This window comes from Pan troglodytes, chromosome 1, assembly GCF_028858775.2.
Source record: "Pan troglodytes isolate AG18354 chromosome 1, NHGRI_mPanTro3-v2.0_pri, whole genome shotgun sequence".
NCBI classification, from domain to species: Eukaryota; Metazoa; Chordata; class Mammalia; order Primates; family Hominidae; genus Pan; species Pan troglodytes.
In genome coordinates this window covers 5,309,492-5,328,783 of record NC_072398.2, presented here as the reverse complement: position 1 = coordinate 5,328,783, position 19,292 = coordinate 5,309,492, and the positions used below count along the sequence as shown (strand labels likewise).

Here is a 19,292-nt window from a genome sequence, read left to right as displayed (position 1 = left end):
TCCATTTCTATAAAAAAATAATTTAAAAATTAGCCGGCCACATATACGATTTTTAAAACTGTATATAGGATTCTAATTTGATAGTTTGGATTCTAATTTGAGCCACTGTGGCTGGGCTCATCTTCATTTTGAAGGATTTTTTAAATTGTATAGGATTCTAATTTGATAGCTGGTGGGAATGTAAATTAGTTCAGCCGCTGTGGAAAGCAGCTCAGCAATTTCTCAAAGAACTTAAAACAGAACTACCATTAGACCCAGCAATTCCATTATTGAAAATATGACCAAAGGAATATAAATCATACATGTATCATAAAGACACATGTACACATATGTTCATCACAGCACTACTGACAACAGAAAAGACACAGAATCAACCTAAATGTCCATCAACAGCAGACAAAAATGTGGTACATACACACCATGGAATATTATGCAGCCATAAAAAAAGAATGAGATCATGTCCTTTGCAGCAACATGGATGCAGCTGGAGGGTATTACCTAAGTAAACTAATGAAGGAGTAGAAAACCAAATATTACATGTTCTCACGTGCAAATGGGAGGTAAACACTGAGTACACATGGACAATGTATACTCGATGTTTCAAGTACACGCTGAGGGTGTACTTTGTGTACACATTGAGTACACATTTGAGTACACACTGTACTTTAGAGAGTATACACTGAAAGTGTATTTTGAGGGTGGAGGGTGGGAGAAAGGTGAGGATCTTAAAACTACCTATAGGGTACTATGCTTATTACCCGGATGACGAAATAATCTGTATACCAAACCCCCTCAACACGCAATTTACCCATATAACATCTAACCAATAATGTATTCTGGAAACTAAAAGTTTAAAAAAAAAAAGCTAAGGAAAAGTTCTTCAGGTGAAAAAAAATATCAGACAGAAAATGAAATCTATAGGAAAAAAATTGTTTAACTGAAAATAGGTATATAAGTGTAAATGACTATACTTTTCCTGCTCTTTTTCAAAAGACATATGAATAAGGCAAAAAATATATAACATTATAACAGAGTTTATAACATGGTGATATACTATACAGGAGAACAACAGCACAAGGCACTCTCAGAAGTGGGGGCAAATATAAATATAGCATTGGAAGAGTCTTATATTTTATATGGAGCAGTAAAATACTAACCCTACATAGACTGTAATAAATTAAGAATGAATATTGTAATCTCAAGAATAGAGTTCCTCAACCTCAGCACTACTAACATTTTGAACTGGAAAATTTTTTGCCATGGGATACTATTCCGTCCATTATAGAACATTCAGCAGCATATCTGGCCTCTACCCACTAGATGCCAGTAGCAATCCCACCCCCACATCATTTCAAACATGTCTCCAGACATTGCCAAATGTCCTCTGGGGACCAAAATCACCCTGGTTGTACTTTAGAGAGTATACACTGAGAATGTATTTTGAGGGTGGAGAGTGGGAGAAAAGTGAGGATCTTAAAACTACCCATAGGGTACTATGTTTATTACCTGAATGACGAAATAATCTGTATACCAAACCCCTACAACATGTTATTTATCCATATAACAAACCTGTACATGTATTCTGTATTCCACTACCTTAGAACAATACCTAAAAAAGCAATGCAAGCTAAAATGATGACAGAACTGTTTATCAAAGGTTTTTCCTTGGCTCACCTAAGGAGCCTCTTTAGAAAACTCCCTCTAAATCACTTCGGTCCCCACCAAGAAATTTTAATACCAAAGATATATCTGTTTATATAATGTGATTGGAGAGCCACAAACAATTGTAATATAAAAGGATATTCTGTACCCTTTTCCAAGAACCTATGATTGCCCTATAGGAGAATTACCACTCCTGTTAAGAATGCATACTGTTAGTGGAATATACTGAAAAAAATTCAATTAACTCAAAAGAAGATAAGAAAGTATGAAGAGAGGAATTTTTTTAAAAAAATAACAGTATGCCTAAGTTCAACCACACCAACAAGAACATTAACTATAAATTTTTAAATTGCTTTAAAATAAGACACATAAATAACAAGCCAATAGGAGAGATAAAATAGGATACTGAAAAGATACTAAATCCTAACAAAGGCAAAAAAATAGGGAAAAGATACAAAGAACACATGACACAAACAGAAAACTCAATCATATCAATAATTACATTAAATATGACTGGCCTAAAAACTCCCATTTAAAAGGTAAAGATTGTCAAATCAGATTTTTTAAAAAAGACACGACCCAAACATATGCTGTCAATGAGAGAAACAGTTTAAATACAAAACAAAGACTAAATATAATAGGACAGTTGAAAAGATACAAGATGCAAACACTAATCATAAAAAATCAGGAGTTACTATATTAATATCACACAAACTGAATTCCAAGATAAAGAGTATCACTTGAGAAAAAGGTGAACATTTCATAAGGATAAAAGAAGCAATACATCAAGAAGATATAACAACAAAAAAGCCTCTAATAATAGAGATTCAAAATATATAAAATTTAAAAAGTAGGACTAAAGAGAGAAACAGATAAATTCACAATCATAGCTGGAGACTATAACACTGAGTCACAGAACTAGAGGGAAAAAAAAAACGAGTCAGTGAAGACATAGAAGACTATGACCCATTACCAATCATCTTGACTAGATATTTATAACACTATACCCCCAAAAAATAAAATACAGACAGACCAAATGATAAGACCACATAATGGATCATTTAAAAAATCATTAAAAAGTTGGCTGGGTGCAGTGGCTCAGGCCTGTAATCCCAGCACTTTGGAAGGCCAAGGCGGGTGGATCACCTGAGGTCAGGAGTTCAAGACCAGCCTGACCAAAATGGAGAAACCCTGTCTCTACTAAAAGTAGAAAATTAGCTGGGCATGGTGGCACATGACTGTAAATCCCAGCTACTCAGGAGGCTGAGGCAGGAGAATCGACTTGAATCCAGGAGGCGGAGGTTGCAGTGAGCTGAGACTGCGCCACTGCACTCCAGCTTGGTGACAGAGCGAGACTCCATCTCAAAAAAAAAAAAAAAAAAGATTTCATAAAATGAATAAACTCCTAGCAAGATTATCAAAGGAAAAAAGAGAGCAAGTATATAATTTACCAATATCAAGATTTAATAAGGAGATATCGCTAAGATCTTACAGACATTCAAAAGATAAGGGAGCCTGTAATCCCAGCACTCGGGGAGGCCAAGGTGGGAGGATCACTTGTGCCCAGGACGTCAAGGTCAGCCTGGGCAATGGAGCAAATCTTGGCTCTACTAAAAAAATAAAAATAAGGATAAGGGAATATTAAAAACTTTGCACCCAGTAACTTAGACGAACATCTTGGATGAAAAGGAAATCCTTAAAAAATACAATTTACCAAAAATGACACAAGAGGAAATAGAAAATATGGATAGCCTTGTATCTAAAGAAATCTCATTTATCATCAAAAATCTTCCCACAAAGAAAGCTCCAACCCACATGGCTTCACTGATACATTTTGTCAAACACTGAAGAAAAAATACAACCCACCTTATGAGAAACAAATGCTTCCCGACCTATTTTATAAATCCAGCATAACCACTGTATCAAAACTGAAAAGAAATTTACAGATCAATACTCTTGTAAATGCAAAAAACCCTTAGCAAAATATCAGTAAGTCCAAATTGGTAATATATTTTTTTAAATACATCATGACCAAATGGAATTTATTCCAGCAATGAAAGTAATTCACCATATTAAGAGAATAAAAGGAAAAAATCAAATGACCATTTCAATAGAAGCAGTAAAATCTTTAGAAAAAACTGACCACCACTCATGATAAAAACTCTCCTAACTAGGAATAGTAGGGAATTTTTTCAACCTGATAAAGGGCAGCAACAGAAAAGGAACAGCTAATGTGATACTTAAGTGGTAAAATAAATGCTTTCCCAATAAGATGAGCAATAAAGCAAAATATCCACTCTTACCACTTTTATTCAACAATGTACTGGAGGTCCTATTCAGTGAAATATGATCAGAAAAAGAAATTAGAGGCATAAAGATTGGAAAGGAAAAAGCAGAACTGTGGATGTTCGCAGATAACTTGACCATCTATGTAGAAAATCTTTAAACTAACATTAATAAGTGAATTTCATGAGACTTCAACTTACAAAATCAATACATAAAACTTGATTGTTGATTGAGAAGGAGCAAGTGTGTAACAGCAACTTTACAATTCTATAAATAACTTCAAAATGTATATGAAAGCTTATTTGATGGTTTGCTCCATGTGGTTCTATTGGTTGAAACTTTCAAAAATAATACATTGAAACTCTAAGAAAAGCTAATTTCACAGTATTGTAAATACATTAGTTAAATCTCAGAGTTTCAATACCATTAGAAAATAAATTTAATTTTCTTATGTTTACTCTCCATGTATAACCTCAACAGTCAAAGTGAGCTTCTCTAATGTACCATGTGGTTTACACAGTCACTACCACAGCTCTTTACTCTCTATGGAAAAAGCTTGCTGCTGGGTAGTAAACAGGAAATCATACTGTCATTTTCTTGCTCCTAATCATTTTATAACTTATTTCTAAAGTCATTTTGTGAATAAAAAATGAACAAAAAAAAAAACACATGCATGCACAAAATAAAGGAGAAGAAAAGACCCCTGGACTTAGATAAACACTCAAAAATGTAAATTGTTTTCTGTAACAACTTGTTAAATTTGACTAGATAACAAGAATCACATCTTACAGCATAACCAAGTTCACAATCTTTATGTTGCTAAAGTATATTTTGCTCAGCAGAATTAAGCTATCTTGTGAGACAACTCATAGACACAAAATCTTTATCCTGGCATTACCAAATACCGACACTGTAGTTCATCTAAATAAACCATTTCATGGAATATAAGAAAAATATTATTCAAATGACAAAGTCAGTACAAAGAAAACTAAGGGAAAAAGTTATTTGAAAGCCAAAACTGGTTACACATAGAGAATACAACATGAAAGTTCAATTTGTTAGATACTAATACAAAAAGTAGAATAAAGTAACACGAGCATGGAACATTTTCATCAAAATGCTTTTAATGATAAAAATCACCTCTTAGATTTATGACAATCTCAAAACAGTAACATTATGAATTGACTAGTTATACATTATATTTTAACTTATTATCAAGGAACTAGCTTTCCACATTTATAAAAGACTACTTAGGTTTTTATGAAATTTTATTAAGCAAATGAAAGTTAATAAATTATAATAAGCCCTTAATTAATACTATTGCAATTTATTTAATTCTATAATTTAGACTTTTTAAACTGGCTAAATTTCCTACTTTATTAATGCACTAAGTACCTTCATAGCAAATATTACCACTAGCTATAAGGGAAAAAATTAAGAGAAGTGCTGAAATCGAATTTAGAGATTTAGAGTCACCTAGAACATACCTACAGGCTCGTCTTTGAGCAAGATCATTTAGTAAGTATTTAATATATACAGAGATGCCTCCTATGCTGATGTGCAACCAAGTTGTAAGGAGCTGTCCTGGATCCATCAAGGAGGAAAACGCAGACAATACTTTACTTGATGTTTGCTCCATGATGTTTCTTTTATTGCCATTTCTAACACCAACAATACTATGGTAATGTGTTATCTCAATTAATACTTATCATTTTCAACTGTCCAGAAAAGTGTAAAAAATAGGATATCACTATTAATATATCACTAATAACCAAGGTTAGGAAAGCATTTACCCTACGTAATAATGAATATTTATCTTTCAGCCCTTTTTTTATTTTCCAAGAAGATATTTACTGAAAAGCAACTTACTCACATTAAAAGTACAAATCAGATTATATCTGGAGATAACAAGAATTGATGCATATAGTCTTAAGAAAAAAGACTAATATTCAAAGTAATAACTATATTATAACTTTATTATATCAATTTTTTGTTGTTGTTGTTGATGAGACGGAGAACATGACTCCATCTCAAAAAAAAAAAAAAAGAAAATACAGGAAAAGGTCCGGGTGCAGTAGCTCACGCCTGTAATCCCAGCACTTTGCGAGGCCAAGGCAGGCAGATCACGAGGTCAGGAGATCGACACCAACCTGGCTAACACGGTGAAATCTCGTCTCTACTGAAAATACAAAAAATTAGCCTGGCATGGTGGCATCCCAGCTACTCGGAAGGCTGAGGCAGGGGAATCACTTGAACACGGGAGGCAGAGGTTGCAGTGAGCCGAGATCATGCCACTGCATTCCAGCCTGGGTGACAGAAAGAGACTCCATCTCAAAAAATAAAATAAAATAAAATAAAAATAAAGAAAATCCAGGAAAAATAGCCACAGTCCAAACTAGAAACCAAATTAAAGTATGGCAGCTCTGGAGTACAAAGAGAGTGTAAGAAATCCATTTGTTCTCCAATGAGAACACATGGACACAAGGAGGGGAACATCACACACCAGGGCCTGCTGGGGGTGGGGGGCAAGGTAAGGGAGAGCATGAGGACCTAATGCATGGGGGGCTTAAAACCTAGGTGACAGGTTGACAGGTGCAGCAAACCACCATGGCACATGTATACCTATGTAACAAACCTGCACGTTCTGCACATGTATCCCAGAACTTAAAGTAAAATAAAATAAATCCATTTGCTCTCTAAGAATCTCATCATACCACTTTGTTTAGTCATATTATTTATATAATGTAATATTTTAACTGCTTTTCAGAATCAGCAAGTATAACTACTATAAACCTTGACATATAAAATAAATGTTATAGTTGAAAAACTGGAAAGGGAATGTGAGGAATTCAAGGGAAAGATGAGGAGAAAAGCTAATTTTTTTTAACAACTTATAAAGTGGCAAGTTTAGAGACAATGTCTGAACACTCTAAAGTTAACTGTTAAACAGCTATAAGTTTAATCATAAAGGCAACCAAAAAATAAAAGGAAGAAGGTAGGATCAGTATTAAAAGTTAAATCCTTCTATTTTTCACAATGGGGAGATATTAGGTTACTGAAGGTTAAAGTTTAGTATATTATATAAAAAACTGGCAAAATGATGAGACAATTAAAAATAGGAAAAAAAGTTCTAAAATGATTATCTCTGACAAAGGAGGTAGAAAAGATAGGGAGATTTTTATTTTTCATTTTATACCTTTGTGTGTTATTCAAATTCTTATGTTTATGCAACTATTCATCTCAAAATAAACACATACACATTATTAGAAACACATACACATACACATCTCAAAATAAACACATACACATTATTAGAAAAATGATGGCAAATTCTTATTCATTTTTTTTCTATAGTCCATGGACTAAATACTTTCTATTATGGTATTTTAAAGATATAATTAATTAAACAGACTCAAGAATCATCCTAAACCTTTGATAAATATGTGGAGATAGCAACAGCTTACATTGTGTTAGAACTGTCAAAATAAATCCACGACCATCATCTCATTTAACCCTCAAAACCATCTTGTGAAAGCAGATTTTAGAGATTAGTAAAGTAAAACTCAAAAAGGTTCAAGTGATTTGCCATCCCCCTCCAAAAAAAAAGTAGAATAATATAAATACGTTTAAAAAGTAAATCAAAAAAGCCTTTATAAAGCACTGAAATCTGAAAATGCTTTCGTAATTTATAACAGGAGAATGACATTGAAAGAAATTACACTTGACAATACAAATGGTCAGGCACATCGGAAAACAGCTGGGCAGTTTGTTAAACATATACTTCTTATAAAGTTAAACACACACTTACCATATGACCCAGCAATATCATTCCTAAGTTATTACCCAAGACAAATGAAAACACATTACACAAAGACATGCACTCTAATGTCCAGACTCTTTATTCGTACTAACCAAAAGCTAGAAGCAGCCCAAATGTCCACAAGTGATTAACAGATAAACTGTGATATATCCAGACCATGAACTACTACTCAACCATAAAAAAAAAAGCTAATGATATACAAGACATGGATGAATATTAACAGTATTATGCTATGTAAAAGAAATCAGCCATAAAAAAACTATGTATTGCATGATTCCATTTATATGAAATTCTAGAAAAGCAAAATTATAGTAACAGCAGATAAAGTGGTTGCCAGGGTTAAGGGATGAGGACTGGGCTGCAAGGGAGAACAAAGGAACCTCTCGGGTTAATGAAAATAACCACTATATCGTTTTCGGAGTGTTTGTTACACTACTGTGTATCTCTGGCAAAACTCATCAAATTATGACTTTACATTGCTTAATTTTATTATGTAAGTTACGACTTAATAAGGCTCATTTAAAAAATAATCCATAATCACATTTAACTATGACAACAGCTTTTCAGGATAGGTATTTACTACAGACCTTCAAAAAATATTAAAATCAATATTAGGAGGGAACTTGTAACCATAAAGTAGATATACAGGAACTAAAAGGTTCTGAGAATGGAACAGTCCTCATCCTACTCAACGTGGCCATGTGGGTAAACAGTAGTTGCCTAGCAACTAATCTAAACTCTAAATTTCTAATAAATATATTGACCACATAAGCAGGTGATCTCACAGATGATAAACCGCTTTACATCGAAGGGTTCTTCCTTCAATAATAAAAAGTAATAATGTGCTTAAGTTATTTATCTAAAGTAGGAGTGAACAAGGTGTATTAAACCTAGATGATGAAAAATAAAAATATGAAATTAAACATAAACATACACACACAAAAAATCCTTGTCCTCATTTGGCCTTTTACGTCAGGACTTTACTTACCAAATTTATGGGATTAATCCATGAGTTTGTGGGTGAACCCTTTCCCCTTTTCTACTTTAAGCCATTCCCCTACAACCATTCAAACTGGCTTAATTCTCTTATTTATATATTTACATGTGATTAAATGCATATAGGATCGTACTTTTACATATATTAAATGATTCTAAAGATATCTCTCCAGATTATAGAACCTGTAGACACCACAGAAAAATACAACACTTTCTGTAACATGCTACACACAACATACCAGAAAGTCAAACCTAACTTAACTAGATTATAAATGCTCAAAATCAAGAATTACAAAAAATCCCTTAATAACAAGCAAATTCCTCACACACATGTTAAATATATCATTTCTCTCTTACTAGACATAGCATGACACAGTTTAACAGTATCAGAAAAAAGATCAACTTCTAACACACCACTCACTGCTAGCACTCTTACCAACCGTATTATTTTTGGTTTGCGGAGCACTTACCCCTCTTCTGAACCCAACCTTCTTTCACAATGGTAACATCGCTCATGATGACTCCCCTCTGAGCCCCCAACTTGGAGAAATGGTACTTTGTGATATCAGCTTTAGGGTTTGGATTCTCTGCTGCTGCTGCCCTTCCCACTCTCTAGTGATGACTCAGCCTGGAAGGAAGTATTGAAGAAAGAATTTTTTTTTCCATTCTTGCAACTCACAGAGCAATAACAAACAACTAATTCTTTGTAAATGTCTTCAACTGGCCTGACCTCACATAAAAGTCTGGCTCTTCAAACTGGGGAACTTATTTATTAAATAGTTCTATAATGAAAGCACTTCCCTAGTCTTGTGACCAATTTCAAACGATAGTGAAACTTTTAACCTAAGAGGTTGCAACAAAAAAGTCTTAAGAAAACCAGTCACGCCTACCCAAATAACAGAGAAAATTTGTTTGGTGATGTGTATTTGAGGTGAAGAGGGAAGAGAATGAAAGTTAATTGCCCTAAATCCCTGTAATTTCAGAATCAATTGTAAATTTTTTTTTTTTTTTTTTGAAACGGAATCTCACTCTGTCGCCAGGCTGGAGTACAGTGGAGCGATCTCTGCTCACTGCAACCTCCACCTCCCAGGTTCAAGCGATTCTTCTGCCTCAGCCTCCCAAGCAGCTGGGACTACAGGTGTGCGCCACCACGCCCTGCTAATTTTTGTATTTTTAGTAGAAACGGGGTTTCACCATATTGGCCAGGCTGGTCTCAAACTCCTGACCTCATGATCCACCCGCCTCAGCCTCCCAAAGTGCTGGGATTACAGAAGTGAGCCACCACAACCAGTCGTGACTACTTTAAGTGATATAAAATACAATGTACCAAGAAATCATCATTTATGTATTCTTACTCTGCCTGTTCCAAGAAATATTTTAAGGAGATTAAAAAATAATTGATTTCATATTATGTACTTATTATAAAGTAAAGTGAAACAAAGGGAATATGAAAGTAGAAAAAAATATTTAGTATTCAAGATGTGCCAAGAACTGTTACGGGTACTTACATCTATTATTCTTATGTGATCTTTATAACCTTATGAGGATACTATTAATTCCATTTCACAGACAAGGAAACTGAGGCTCACACAGATAAACCAACTTGCTCAATTTCAACACACCTAGTAAATGTGGAGCCAAGATCTGAACCCAGGCTGTCTGACTCCAGAGCCTGCATTCCAAAACTACACTGCCTTAAGATAAAAAGAAGTCAGAGTAAAGGCATACATATTTGGGAAAGATACGTCACAAATTTGGCATGGAGCTCTTGGGAAGACAATGCAAATAACAAAACACAACAGGCTTTCCTATTTACAGTATCCAAAAAAAAATTTTTTTTGAGATGGGGTTTCCCCCCATCATCCAAGCTAGAGTAGAGTGGCACAATCATAGCTCACTGCAGCCTCCAATGGGGGTCAAGCAATCCTCCCACCTCAGCCTCCTGAGGAGCTGGACTACAGGCAGGCATCACCATGCCTAGCTAATTTTTTTAAAAAATTTTTGTGGAGATGGGGTCCTGCTATATTGTCCACGCTGCACAAATTTTTTTAAAAAGCAAAAAAAGTTCCTCAGAAGAAATACAACTTTTCCTGGGACAAACATCGAATTTATCCCATGGGTCTTCTTCATAAGATGCATGCGGGAAAGTCCTCAAAAACACCCTCCCATATACAGCAATGAGTTTTACAGGGTCATTGCTTATTGTCACTCTCAAACTAAAAAGGAAAATGCCAACATAAAATTAGTAAATCCATTTGCACAGAAGGGGACCAAAAAATGTGGTCCAGGTACACCAGTGTTATGTGGTCAAGAATCATATCATAAATTTTAGATAACTAGAAAAATGGATAGATGGACTACACAAACATACTCTCTCAACTTGGTTTGTGATAAATGATACATAGCAGTTAAGTTCAGTGTTAGACTCCCAACCTAGTGCTAAATTAGACTACAGGTCTTTCTTCAATGCAAATTAAGTGTGGAGCCTAACCATTTAACAGTCAGGAATCAAGACTAAACATTCTCTAGACAGCCTGACTAAATAGCCTGACAAAAGCTATGTAGCTGAATGCAAGACCACCAGCCTCATGTATTATGAGGTCACAGGCAGAACCTATAGGTAAGGCTGAGACTCCTCAAAATCACCATGAGTCTGTTGCTGTAGAGTGTCAAAAAGGGATATTAGTTTGTAATCCCAGCACTTTGGGAGGCCAGGGCAGGAGGATCACTTATGTCCAGGAGTTCAAGGCCAGCCTGGGCAACAAAGTGAGACTATGTCCGTACAAAAAGGAAAAAAAAAAAAGAAAAATTTACAATTAGCTGGGCATCATGGCATGCACCTGCAGTCCCAGCTGCTTGGGAGGCTGAGGTGGGAGAAATCACTTGAGCCCAGAAGTTTAAAGCTGTGGTGAGCTATGACTGCACCACCACACTCTGGCCTGGGCAACAGAGCAAGACCCTGTCTCTTTTTTAAAAAAAAGGGGGTATTAGAATCTGGATATATTTTCCCAAAATACATTTGTTTGACAGAATACTAAATTAGAGAAATTCTAGAAAAACAATGAAAATAAAAAGAGAAATTCTGTGGGCTAGTAAGTGGGATATTCCACAAATCATACTCTTGAAACGTCACTATTGGCATATTAAAGGTTCTAAAATAAATAAATATGTATAACTTTATCTCAGCAAAGCCTAAATTTATTACTGTCATAGGAAATGGCCACATAATAAGACTCATTTCACCAAACATGTTAAAAAAAAAAAAGCCAAAAAACCTTCAATAAAGAATCTAAACATTAAAAAACATTTTAATTTGATGTAACATCCTAAAGAATCCAACATGGCCAACTGCCTACATAATATAGGGCTAGATAACTGAAAGGGTTAACTACTTACACTGCATAAAGAATTATAAGTTAAATACCGGCAGACACTGGTGCATGACATCTCTAGAAGAGCTGCACTATTGCCCTTCTCTTTGGTAATACTTTGTTGATGTTGAGCAAGGGGCTCAACATCTACTAAGACCATTCTTGGTTTTGTACTAAAAAACTATATAATATGAGTAAAAGACAATTCAGGTCTTACTATTCTTGGAGTAGAAATGGAAGAGAGATCAGGGTAATAATTAGTAATAACAAAAAATAATATATATCCAATAAACATATAAAATACATACTTTTGTATTAAAATGGTTTGTATTACAGTATCTTTTTAAAGAACACTAAAAAAAATTTTCAAAATTGATTCTGTATTTTGAAGTGAACATTTTATTATCAGAATACTAAAGCTGGAGGGACCCTCATTTTATAGCTGAAGAAACAGAGACCAAGACAGAAGAAGTAACTTGCCCAAGATCAAACAGTCACCAAATGGCCAACCAGGACCAGACAACCAGGCGTATGCTCTTTACACTCACATTACTTCTTCAGTTTAAAACAATACACTGAAATATCCAGACCAACCCAAAAATCAATGAATTTTGTTTTATAACAAAACTGTTTCTAAAAACTAGTGCTTTAGATAAATGTTTTTTATCAGTGCTCATATGTGTAAGATTAAACTGTTAAGATGTATGTTAAATCAACAGGACAGAATTTACAATCTTCATCAGAGGCAGTGAACCCAAGCATACATTATAGAGATGGCTTTACCCATTTTCACTTAAAACTATTATCAAATATTACCCATAATTTTCAGCTTTAAAAATTGCCCCTGGGTCTTTACGGGCTAAAATGATACATTCTTTGAAAATAACTTAAAAGATGTCATAGGTACACTACTCTGGAATTATGATCAATAAGTTAGAAATAAACAATTATATTGACTAGTAAGCAGCAAACCATGTTCTTTAATTTTCCTACAGCAGCAATGCTCCTGCACCACAGCATGTACACTGTCCCATTCAGTCTTCCATATTAACTAAAAACACTAATCCACAAGATGAGCTGGAACTTTGTCATCTGTTTCCCAGGGTAGACAAAAGTTCACCTCCTTCTATACTCCTAACTTTTCTACAGATGTGTTCCATCCAAAGAACTATAACAAAATTTGGTTTCTCTTTTTAGCTTATTGCATTCAACATTTCATTGCTAATTTAATTCTTCCCATTCTTATAAAGTTTCACACAAAATTCTTGACAGATTCCATTTAGATTTTACACAAAACAATTACACTAAAGGTATCTTCATTCAGAACTGACTGCTTGAGAATTTGATGATAATAGTAATGGCATTTGAAAGTCATTTTATAATTTACAAAACATTTTGCATATTTTACTTCATTCAATCACATAATTTAGTAAAGCAATTTGACAGTGCCTAGCACTTACGCGATGCTGGCAAATATGGAACAAATGAATGAGTGGATGAATGATGAAGATGCAGCCTTAGATAACTAACAAAGAACAGGCTAAGCAAACAAACATAAATCAGCAGAGAGAATGGTCTTAAGCCATCTTAAAAATAAAACTGAATTTAAACATTAAAAAAGCACTTATAGAGAAATTATAATTAAAATTATAATAAATACTCTGCCCTATTCCTTAAGGTATGTTTCCTATAGACCTCCATTAATTACAATGACTAGAACACAATAAACGTTATCTTTTCCACCATTTTTGTTGAGATCAAGTTTCAACTTCAAACAAAACCACCATCAGTACTATAAATATATATCGATATATTGATGATAATATATTGATAATATATATATTTATAGTACTGATGGTGGTTTTGTTTGAAGTTGAAACTTGATCTCAACAAAAATGGTGAAAAAGATACATTTATAATATATCGATATATATTATAGCATTAATCTAACCAAAATTATCAATTATGGGAAGAAAAATGGGAAAGAATGGCATATTTTCTTAATGATACTTTTAAGAATTTGTAAAAGATACGTGTTTGCTTATAGTAACCAGCCATTCAATTTTAAGCAAAAAGTAAACTTCTTCAAACATCTTTTGAAAATTTTAACTCAAAAAATATGTAACATACCTATACTTATTCAGTCAATAAATATGTATTGATTGTCTACTCTGTGACAACGATTATTACAGGGAGGTAAGTAAAACTAAGTGGTTTCTTTAAAAATCTTTCCCAAACTTGTAACTTATCAAAGAGCTTTCACATATATCAATTCATTTGACTCTAAAAAACAAATCTGTGCTGTAGTTATTACAGCCACAATTTTGAACCTGTGACCAATCAATAATAACATCACTTCCCCTAGTTACAATGTTACCAACAGGTATAAAAAAAAAAAAAAGTGACTACCTTCAAGTCTTCTATCAATTTGGTATGCTTTCTACCAAGTAATACAATATGAACTCTCAAAAACATATAATTAACATTTGCAAATAGTTCTGAACATTTTTTCTGTATCAGATTTTTCAAAAGTCCAAAAAGTAAAATGTTTTTAAATAAATTAAAAATATAACTAAGGCATCACAAATGAAATAACAGAAGACTAAAAGTAGGTTAACATAAAGCTAAAAGTCTCCCAACAACTCTCTTTCTTATGAACAAGGACAAAATTTATAGGTTAATAGTTTCCTGTAAGTTAATTTCTAAGTTAAAAGCCAGAATACAATTCAATAATACAACTTTCTCTAAACTCTTTGTAATTAATACTATGTAGAATGTATTTGCTCCCCACAATTTTTTAATATTCTTTATATATGATAGCCAAAGTGAATTAGTAAAGGACATCTGAAGTTCAAATACAACAGACTGTTGCAACTTTGAAAAACAAATGATGGTCAAGGGTAACCACAATATAGTTCTGTGGCATTTTCTGATTTCAAGAAGTAAGTGAAACTAATATATACCATAATAAATACATAGGGCTATATCAAACTTTCAGAAGGATATGAGAGACAAGAAACATTCTGAAATGGAAAGGAAATTCAAGGCAATTTGCTCTATACTTCAAATAATTCCAAGGCAGTCTGTCCCTATTTTCAGAGTTGTTATCCTGCTAAAAAACACATCATATAGAGAAAGTGAGCCACATAAACTATATACTTTGGGTATCTTTCCTCTCTTAAGAGCACTTTGTGGGATTTTCTTAAAGCTCTTTCTATAGATAACTTCACTGAGGTTCAGAATATGGCAAAATACCTGAATAGGCAAAATTCCTAACTTTCAAACAACGTATCAGTTCTTCCAAACTGTCAATTCTGAAAAATCAATTTTATTAACTTTAAAACATTTCTACAAAAACATGAAGCATTTTCCTGGCCGTTTCCCTACTCCTGTTTAGGGCATCTGAATGCCATTTCAATCAACATGTCCATTATTAAAAATAAAAAAGCAACTTGCACTGTGTGATATACTTAATATTTTAATTTGAAACTAATAGAAAAATGCTTATTAGATTCCTGTTTCACCTAAATCACTGAACAAGCTATTGATAAATTATTCCCTCCATTTCTCATGTAAAGCGTAGGCTGCCTCTATGTGAAGGCATGTATAATACCATGGACAGGTCGGGGACTGCTACTAAAAGAATTTCAGGTGGCCAGGCACAGTGGCACACGCCTGTAATTCTAGCAGTTTGGGAGGCTGAAGCAGGCAGATCACTTGAGCCCAGGAGTTCACAACCAGCCTGGGCAACATGGCAAAACCCATCTCTACAAAAAATACAAAAATTAGCTGGGAGTGGTGGCAGGCACCTGTAGTCCCAGCTACTCAGGAGGCTGAGGTGGGAGGATCACCTGAGCCCAGGAAGTCTAGGCTATGCTGAGTGGTGACCGTGCCTGGGTGCTACAGTGAGTGTCTCAAAAAAAAAAAGAAAGAAAAAAGAAAAGAAAAAGAATTTGGTTGCACAGTTGGCCATATTTTTCTAATATGCATGTAAAATCATTTTAAAATCTGTCTTGGGAACCTCATTATAAATTTTTAAAAATCCATACATACATATAAAATGCAATTGATATATGGTCCATTAAATACCAAGAATCAGCTTGACAGAATTTACCCCCAGATTAAACTGAGCTACCCAATAGGTATGGAATCCCCTAACAAGGTTCATCACAATGGTGTATTAGGAAGAGCACCAGAAAGACCAAGAAACTTGAGTCCCTGCCCCACCCAGAGTGATGCTGTATAAGGTCACTTTAATTATCTGTGCCTCAGTTTCCGGAGCCATAAAAATGAAAGTATAGCATTAGATGAACTCTGAATAGCTTTATAGCTCTTCCAGAGCTAATATTTATGATTCTGCAAGTTAAAATCTACGGAGTATCTACTTCATATATAGATGGCATCATAAGTGAAAGACATGATTATACATACATAGTTCATGTCCTCAAAAGTTTGATAATTGGAAGATAAAACATTCAAACAGCACTTCAACTAAGACAAAATTTGGGCTAAGCTCCATTATTGGAAAAATACTGTCCTCCTTCCCCTCCCATCCCCTAGTCCCCCAAATACAGTCAGAAGCTTTCTAATATAGATTCCAATATACATGTAAAATCCTCCTAAAATCTGTCTTGGGAATCTCCCTAATTATAAATTTTTTTAAATCCATCCATATATATATAGGAATTATCTAATATAGGGAAGAAAAATTATCATTTGCAATTCTAGTGTTTTCTTCTAGTAAATCTTTTTACTTTCCCCTCATAATATTTAGAAATGAGAAATATCTGTAGTTGGTGATAGAGTACTGAAAAGAAACAGAACTAAAGAACACATCAACAAGTCAAGAAGCATATATTAATTTTATCTACCCATTAGTATTCAAAGATTACTTGGCAGAGAAAATGAGTTTACATCTAATTTGATTAAAGCCTACGATGCTATAATAAAATCTGTAAACATTTGAGTTATTTAATTTGGCATTTTAAACAAATGAAAGGTGATGTTAATGGGCCAGTCAATACACTTTTATTAACTTGATGCTATGGAAATTATTGTACCAAATTTTGCAAATTTAGAATTATCACTGTTAACTCTAATAATAGGTACAAACAAGAAAAACACTAGAAGTGTTGCAGAATTAGGAAAGTTTAAATAAAAGGTATTTTTAGAATGCCACAATAAGTTTTTCTTATGTGAAAATCACTTTCAAAAGTGTAGCAGGGGTTGTTTGAAAGATTAAATGAATACAGGTAAAGCACATAGAACAGTGCCTGGCACATGGCAACTGCTTACCAGGCATTGGTTAGCATTAACTCTAAACTGAATCTAATCCTATCCCATGTAAAAGATCAGGACAAAGTATTTGTTGTCGGAAGATTCAGGACTATCTTTCCAAAAGAAGGTATGCTGTGTGACCAGGATTTAAAATACTGATGCACATGCTGAAACCTGGAGTAACACAAATCTTCTAACAAAAATTAACTGTATTATTAATGCATATTAACTTAAAAATAAAAACGCCAGTCAGATCACAAGACTGATTTGCTCAAAATGAAAATGGTTTTTCAGTTCTTGCATTTTGTTGCTCAAATCTAAGATAGTTTTAAATTTTTCTTTTTAACACTTCAAAACTTAATCACACTATAAAGACAAGCTCCTATCAAATCATGCTAAGCATCCAACTAACAAGTTAACAGTGATTGCCTTACCTTCCCAAGGACAAATTCTTGAACTGAAAGATATAATAACAAAAGAAAGCATAGCTATCTTTTCACGAAAATACACAAAGTTTAAGTAAAGGCTAAACTTCTACAAAATCAATTTGTAAAACAGGTTCCTCATTTTAAAGAAACCCAGATAGCTGGAAATTTCCACTGAATTTTTATGAGAAAATTTCTGATGTTTACATCAAAAGCTACAGCTTAAAAAATAAGTCCTTACTTTCCACAAGTCTCTATGCTAAGTTCATTTGTTCCCTAGTAAGTTTAATCAACACGTTTATTTAGATTTGCAGTGAATTCTGAAAACAAATTCCTTCTGACAGTGATTTTCTGAATGAAATGTAAATATTAAGTTTTTAATTAAACCAGCACACAGTTCACACTCCAGTATTTGTTAAATATAATCTTATTTAAAATATTTTACAGCTATGAAATTAATTTTTAAAAAGTCCAAAGCAAAACCTTAAAGTACTCTGACATATACAATTTAGAGTCGATGTCAAGATTATTAAGCCAAAAATTAATTTTAAATTGGAAAACAATTCACTCCAGTAATAATTATGGAAAGAAAACCAAATGAATACAAATAATAATTTCACAATTTTTGCAGGATTACTTTGGACTATTTTTAAAACGCTGTAAGAAAACATGCTGCAAAACCACAATGCAAATACACAACTGAAAACTAAAACCCTACATTCATCTAAATTTCAACAGTCTCATTCATGTAATATTTGTCCTCCCTCACTTTAAAACTGGAACCTCAAGCCAATCAAAGATATTGGGGTCAACCCTAGTAAGGAAAACAAAAAGATCTTCAAGTACCATCTCCCTGTAAACTTTCAAGTACTATCTCCTTGGTAAACTTTCCAAGTCAAGATAATGTACTGGCAAAAGGAAAACAATTACAGTCCGGATATATATCTTGCATATAATTGTGCATTAAGTCATAAACCTTGGAAAACTAGTAACTTAGTAATAAGTTGCTATTTTAATTATAAAATATTTTCATGTTTTAGACAACCACCTCCCGGAATGTTTGTATTCGTTTATACATATTTTGCAAGTGATACTCAAGTTCTGAAGACTAATCTTCATTTCCTACACCATCTTTATTAGACTCTTCCACCTTCGTTTTCCTAAGTAAATACATAACCTAAACCAATGAGTTTCACTCATTTGTCAGCTTCAACCACTGACAAAACCCAGTGGTTGCCTAGTGATTTACAGTTCTACTAAAAGATATATATGACCATGCTTTACCAAATACGGAACACATGTCTAAACTGTTGACTTGAGACAACTGCCAATGTATTAACTACAAAAAGCCATTATTTTTTACTTTAGCCTCAACTAAAATCAAAGTGTGAACACTTTATTATGGCTAGAAATTACCCAATATAGATGCATAGGTTTCACTGTTGACTTTCTATT

The 19,292-nt window shown here is 33.6% G+C and overlaps 1 protein-coding gene across 3 annotated transcripts in view; it reads right to left on the bottom strand.

Moving 5' to 3' along the window:
* The window catches only part of AKT3 (AKT serine/threonine kinase 3), a 360,266-nt gene that overhangs the window by 339,638 nt on the left and 1,336 nt on the right, over positions 1 to 19,292 (bottom strand). For 2 of the 3 annotated variants that reach the window (XM_016934876.4, XM_016935872.4), the window contains exon 2: positions 9,235 to 9,392. In XM_016934876.4, coding sequence (XP_016790365.1) covers positions 9,235 to 9,280 — 46 coding nt within the window. In that variant the 5' untranslated portion in view covers positions 9,281 to 9,392. 3 annotated transcript variants of the gene reach the window in all.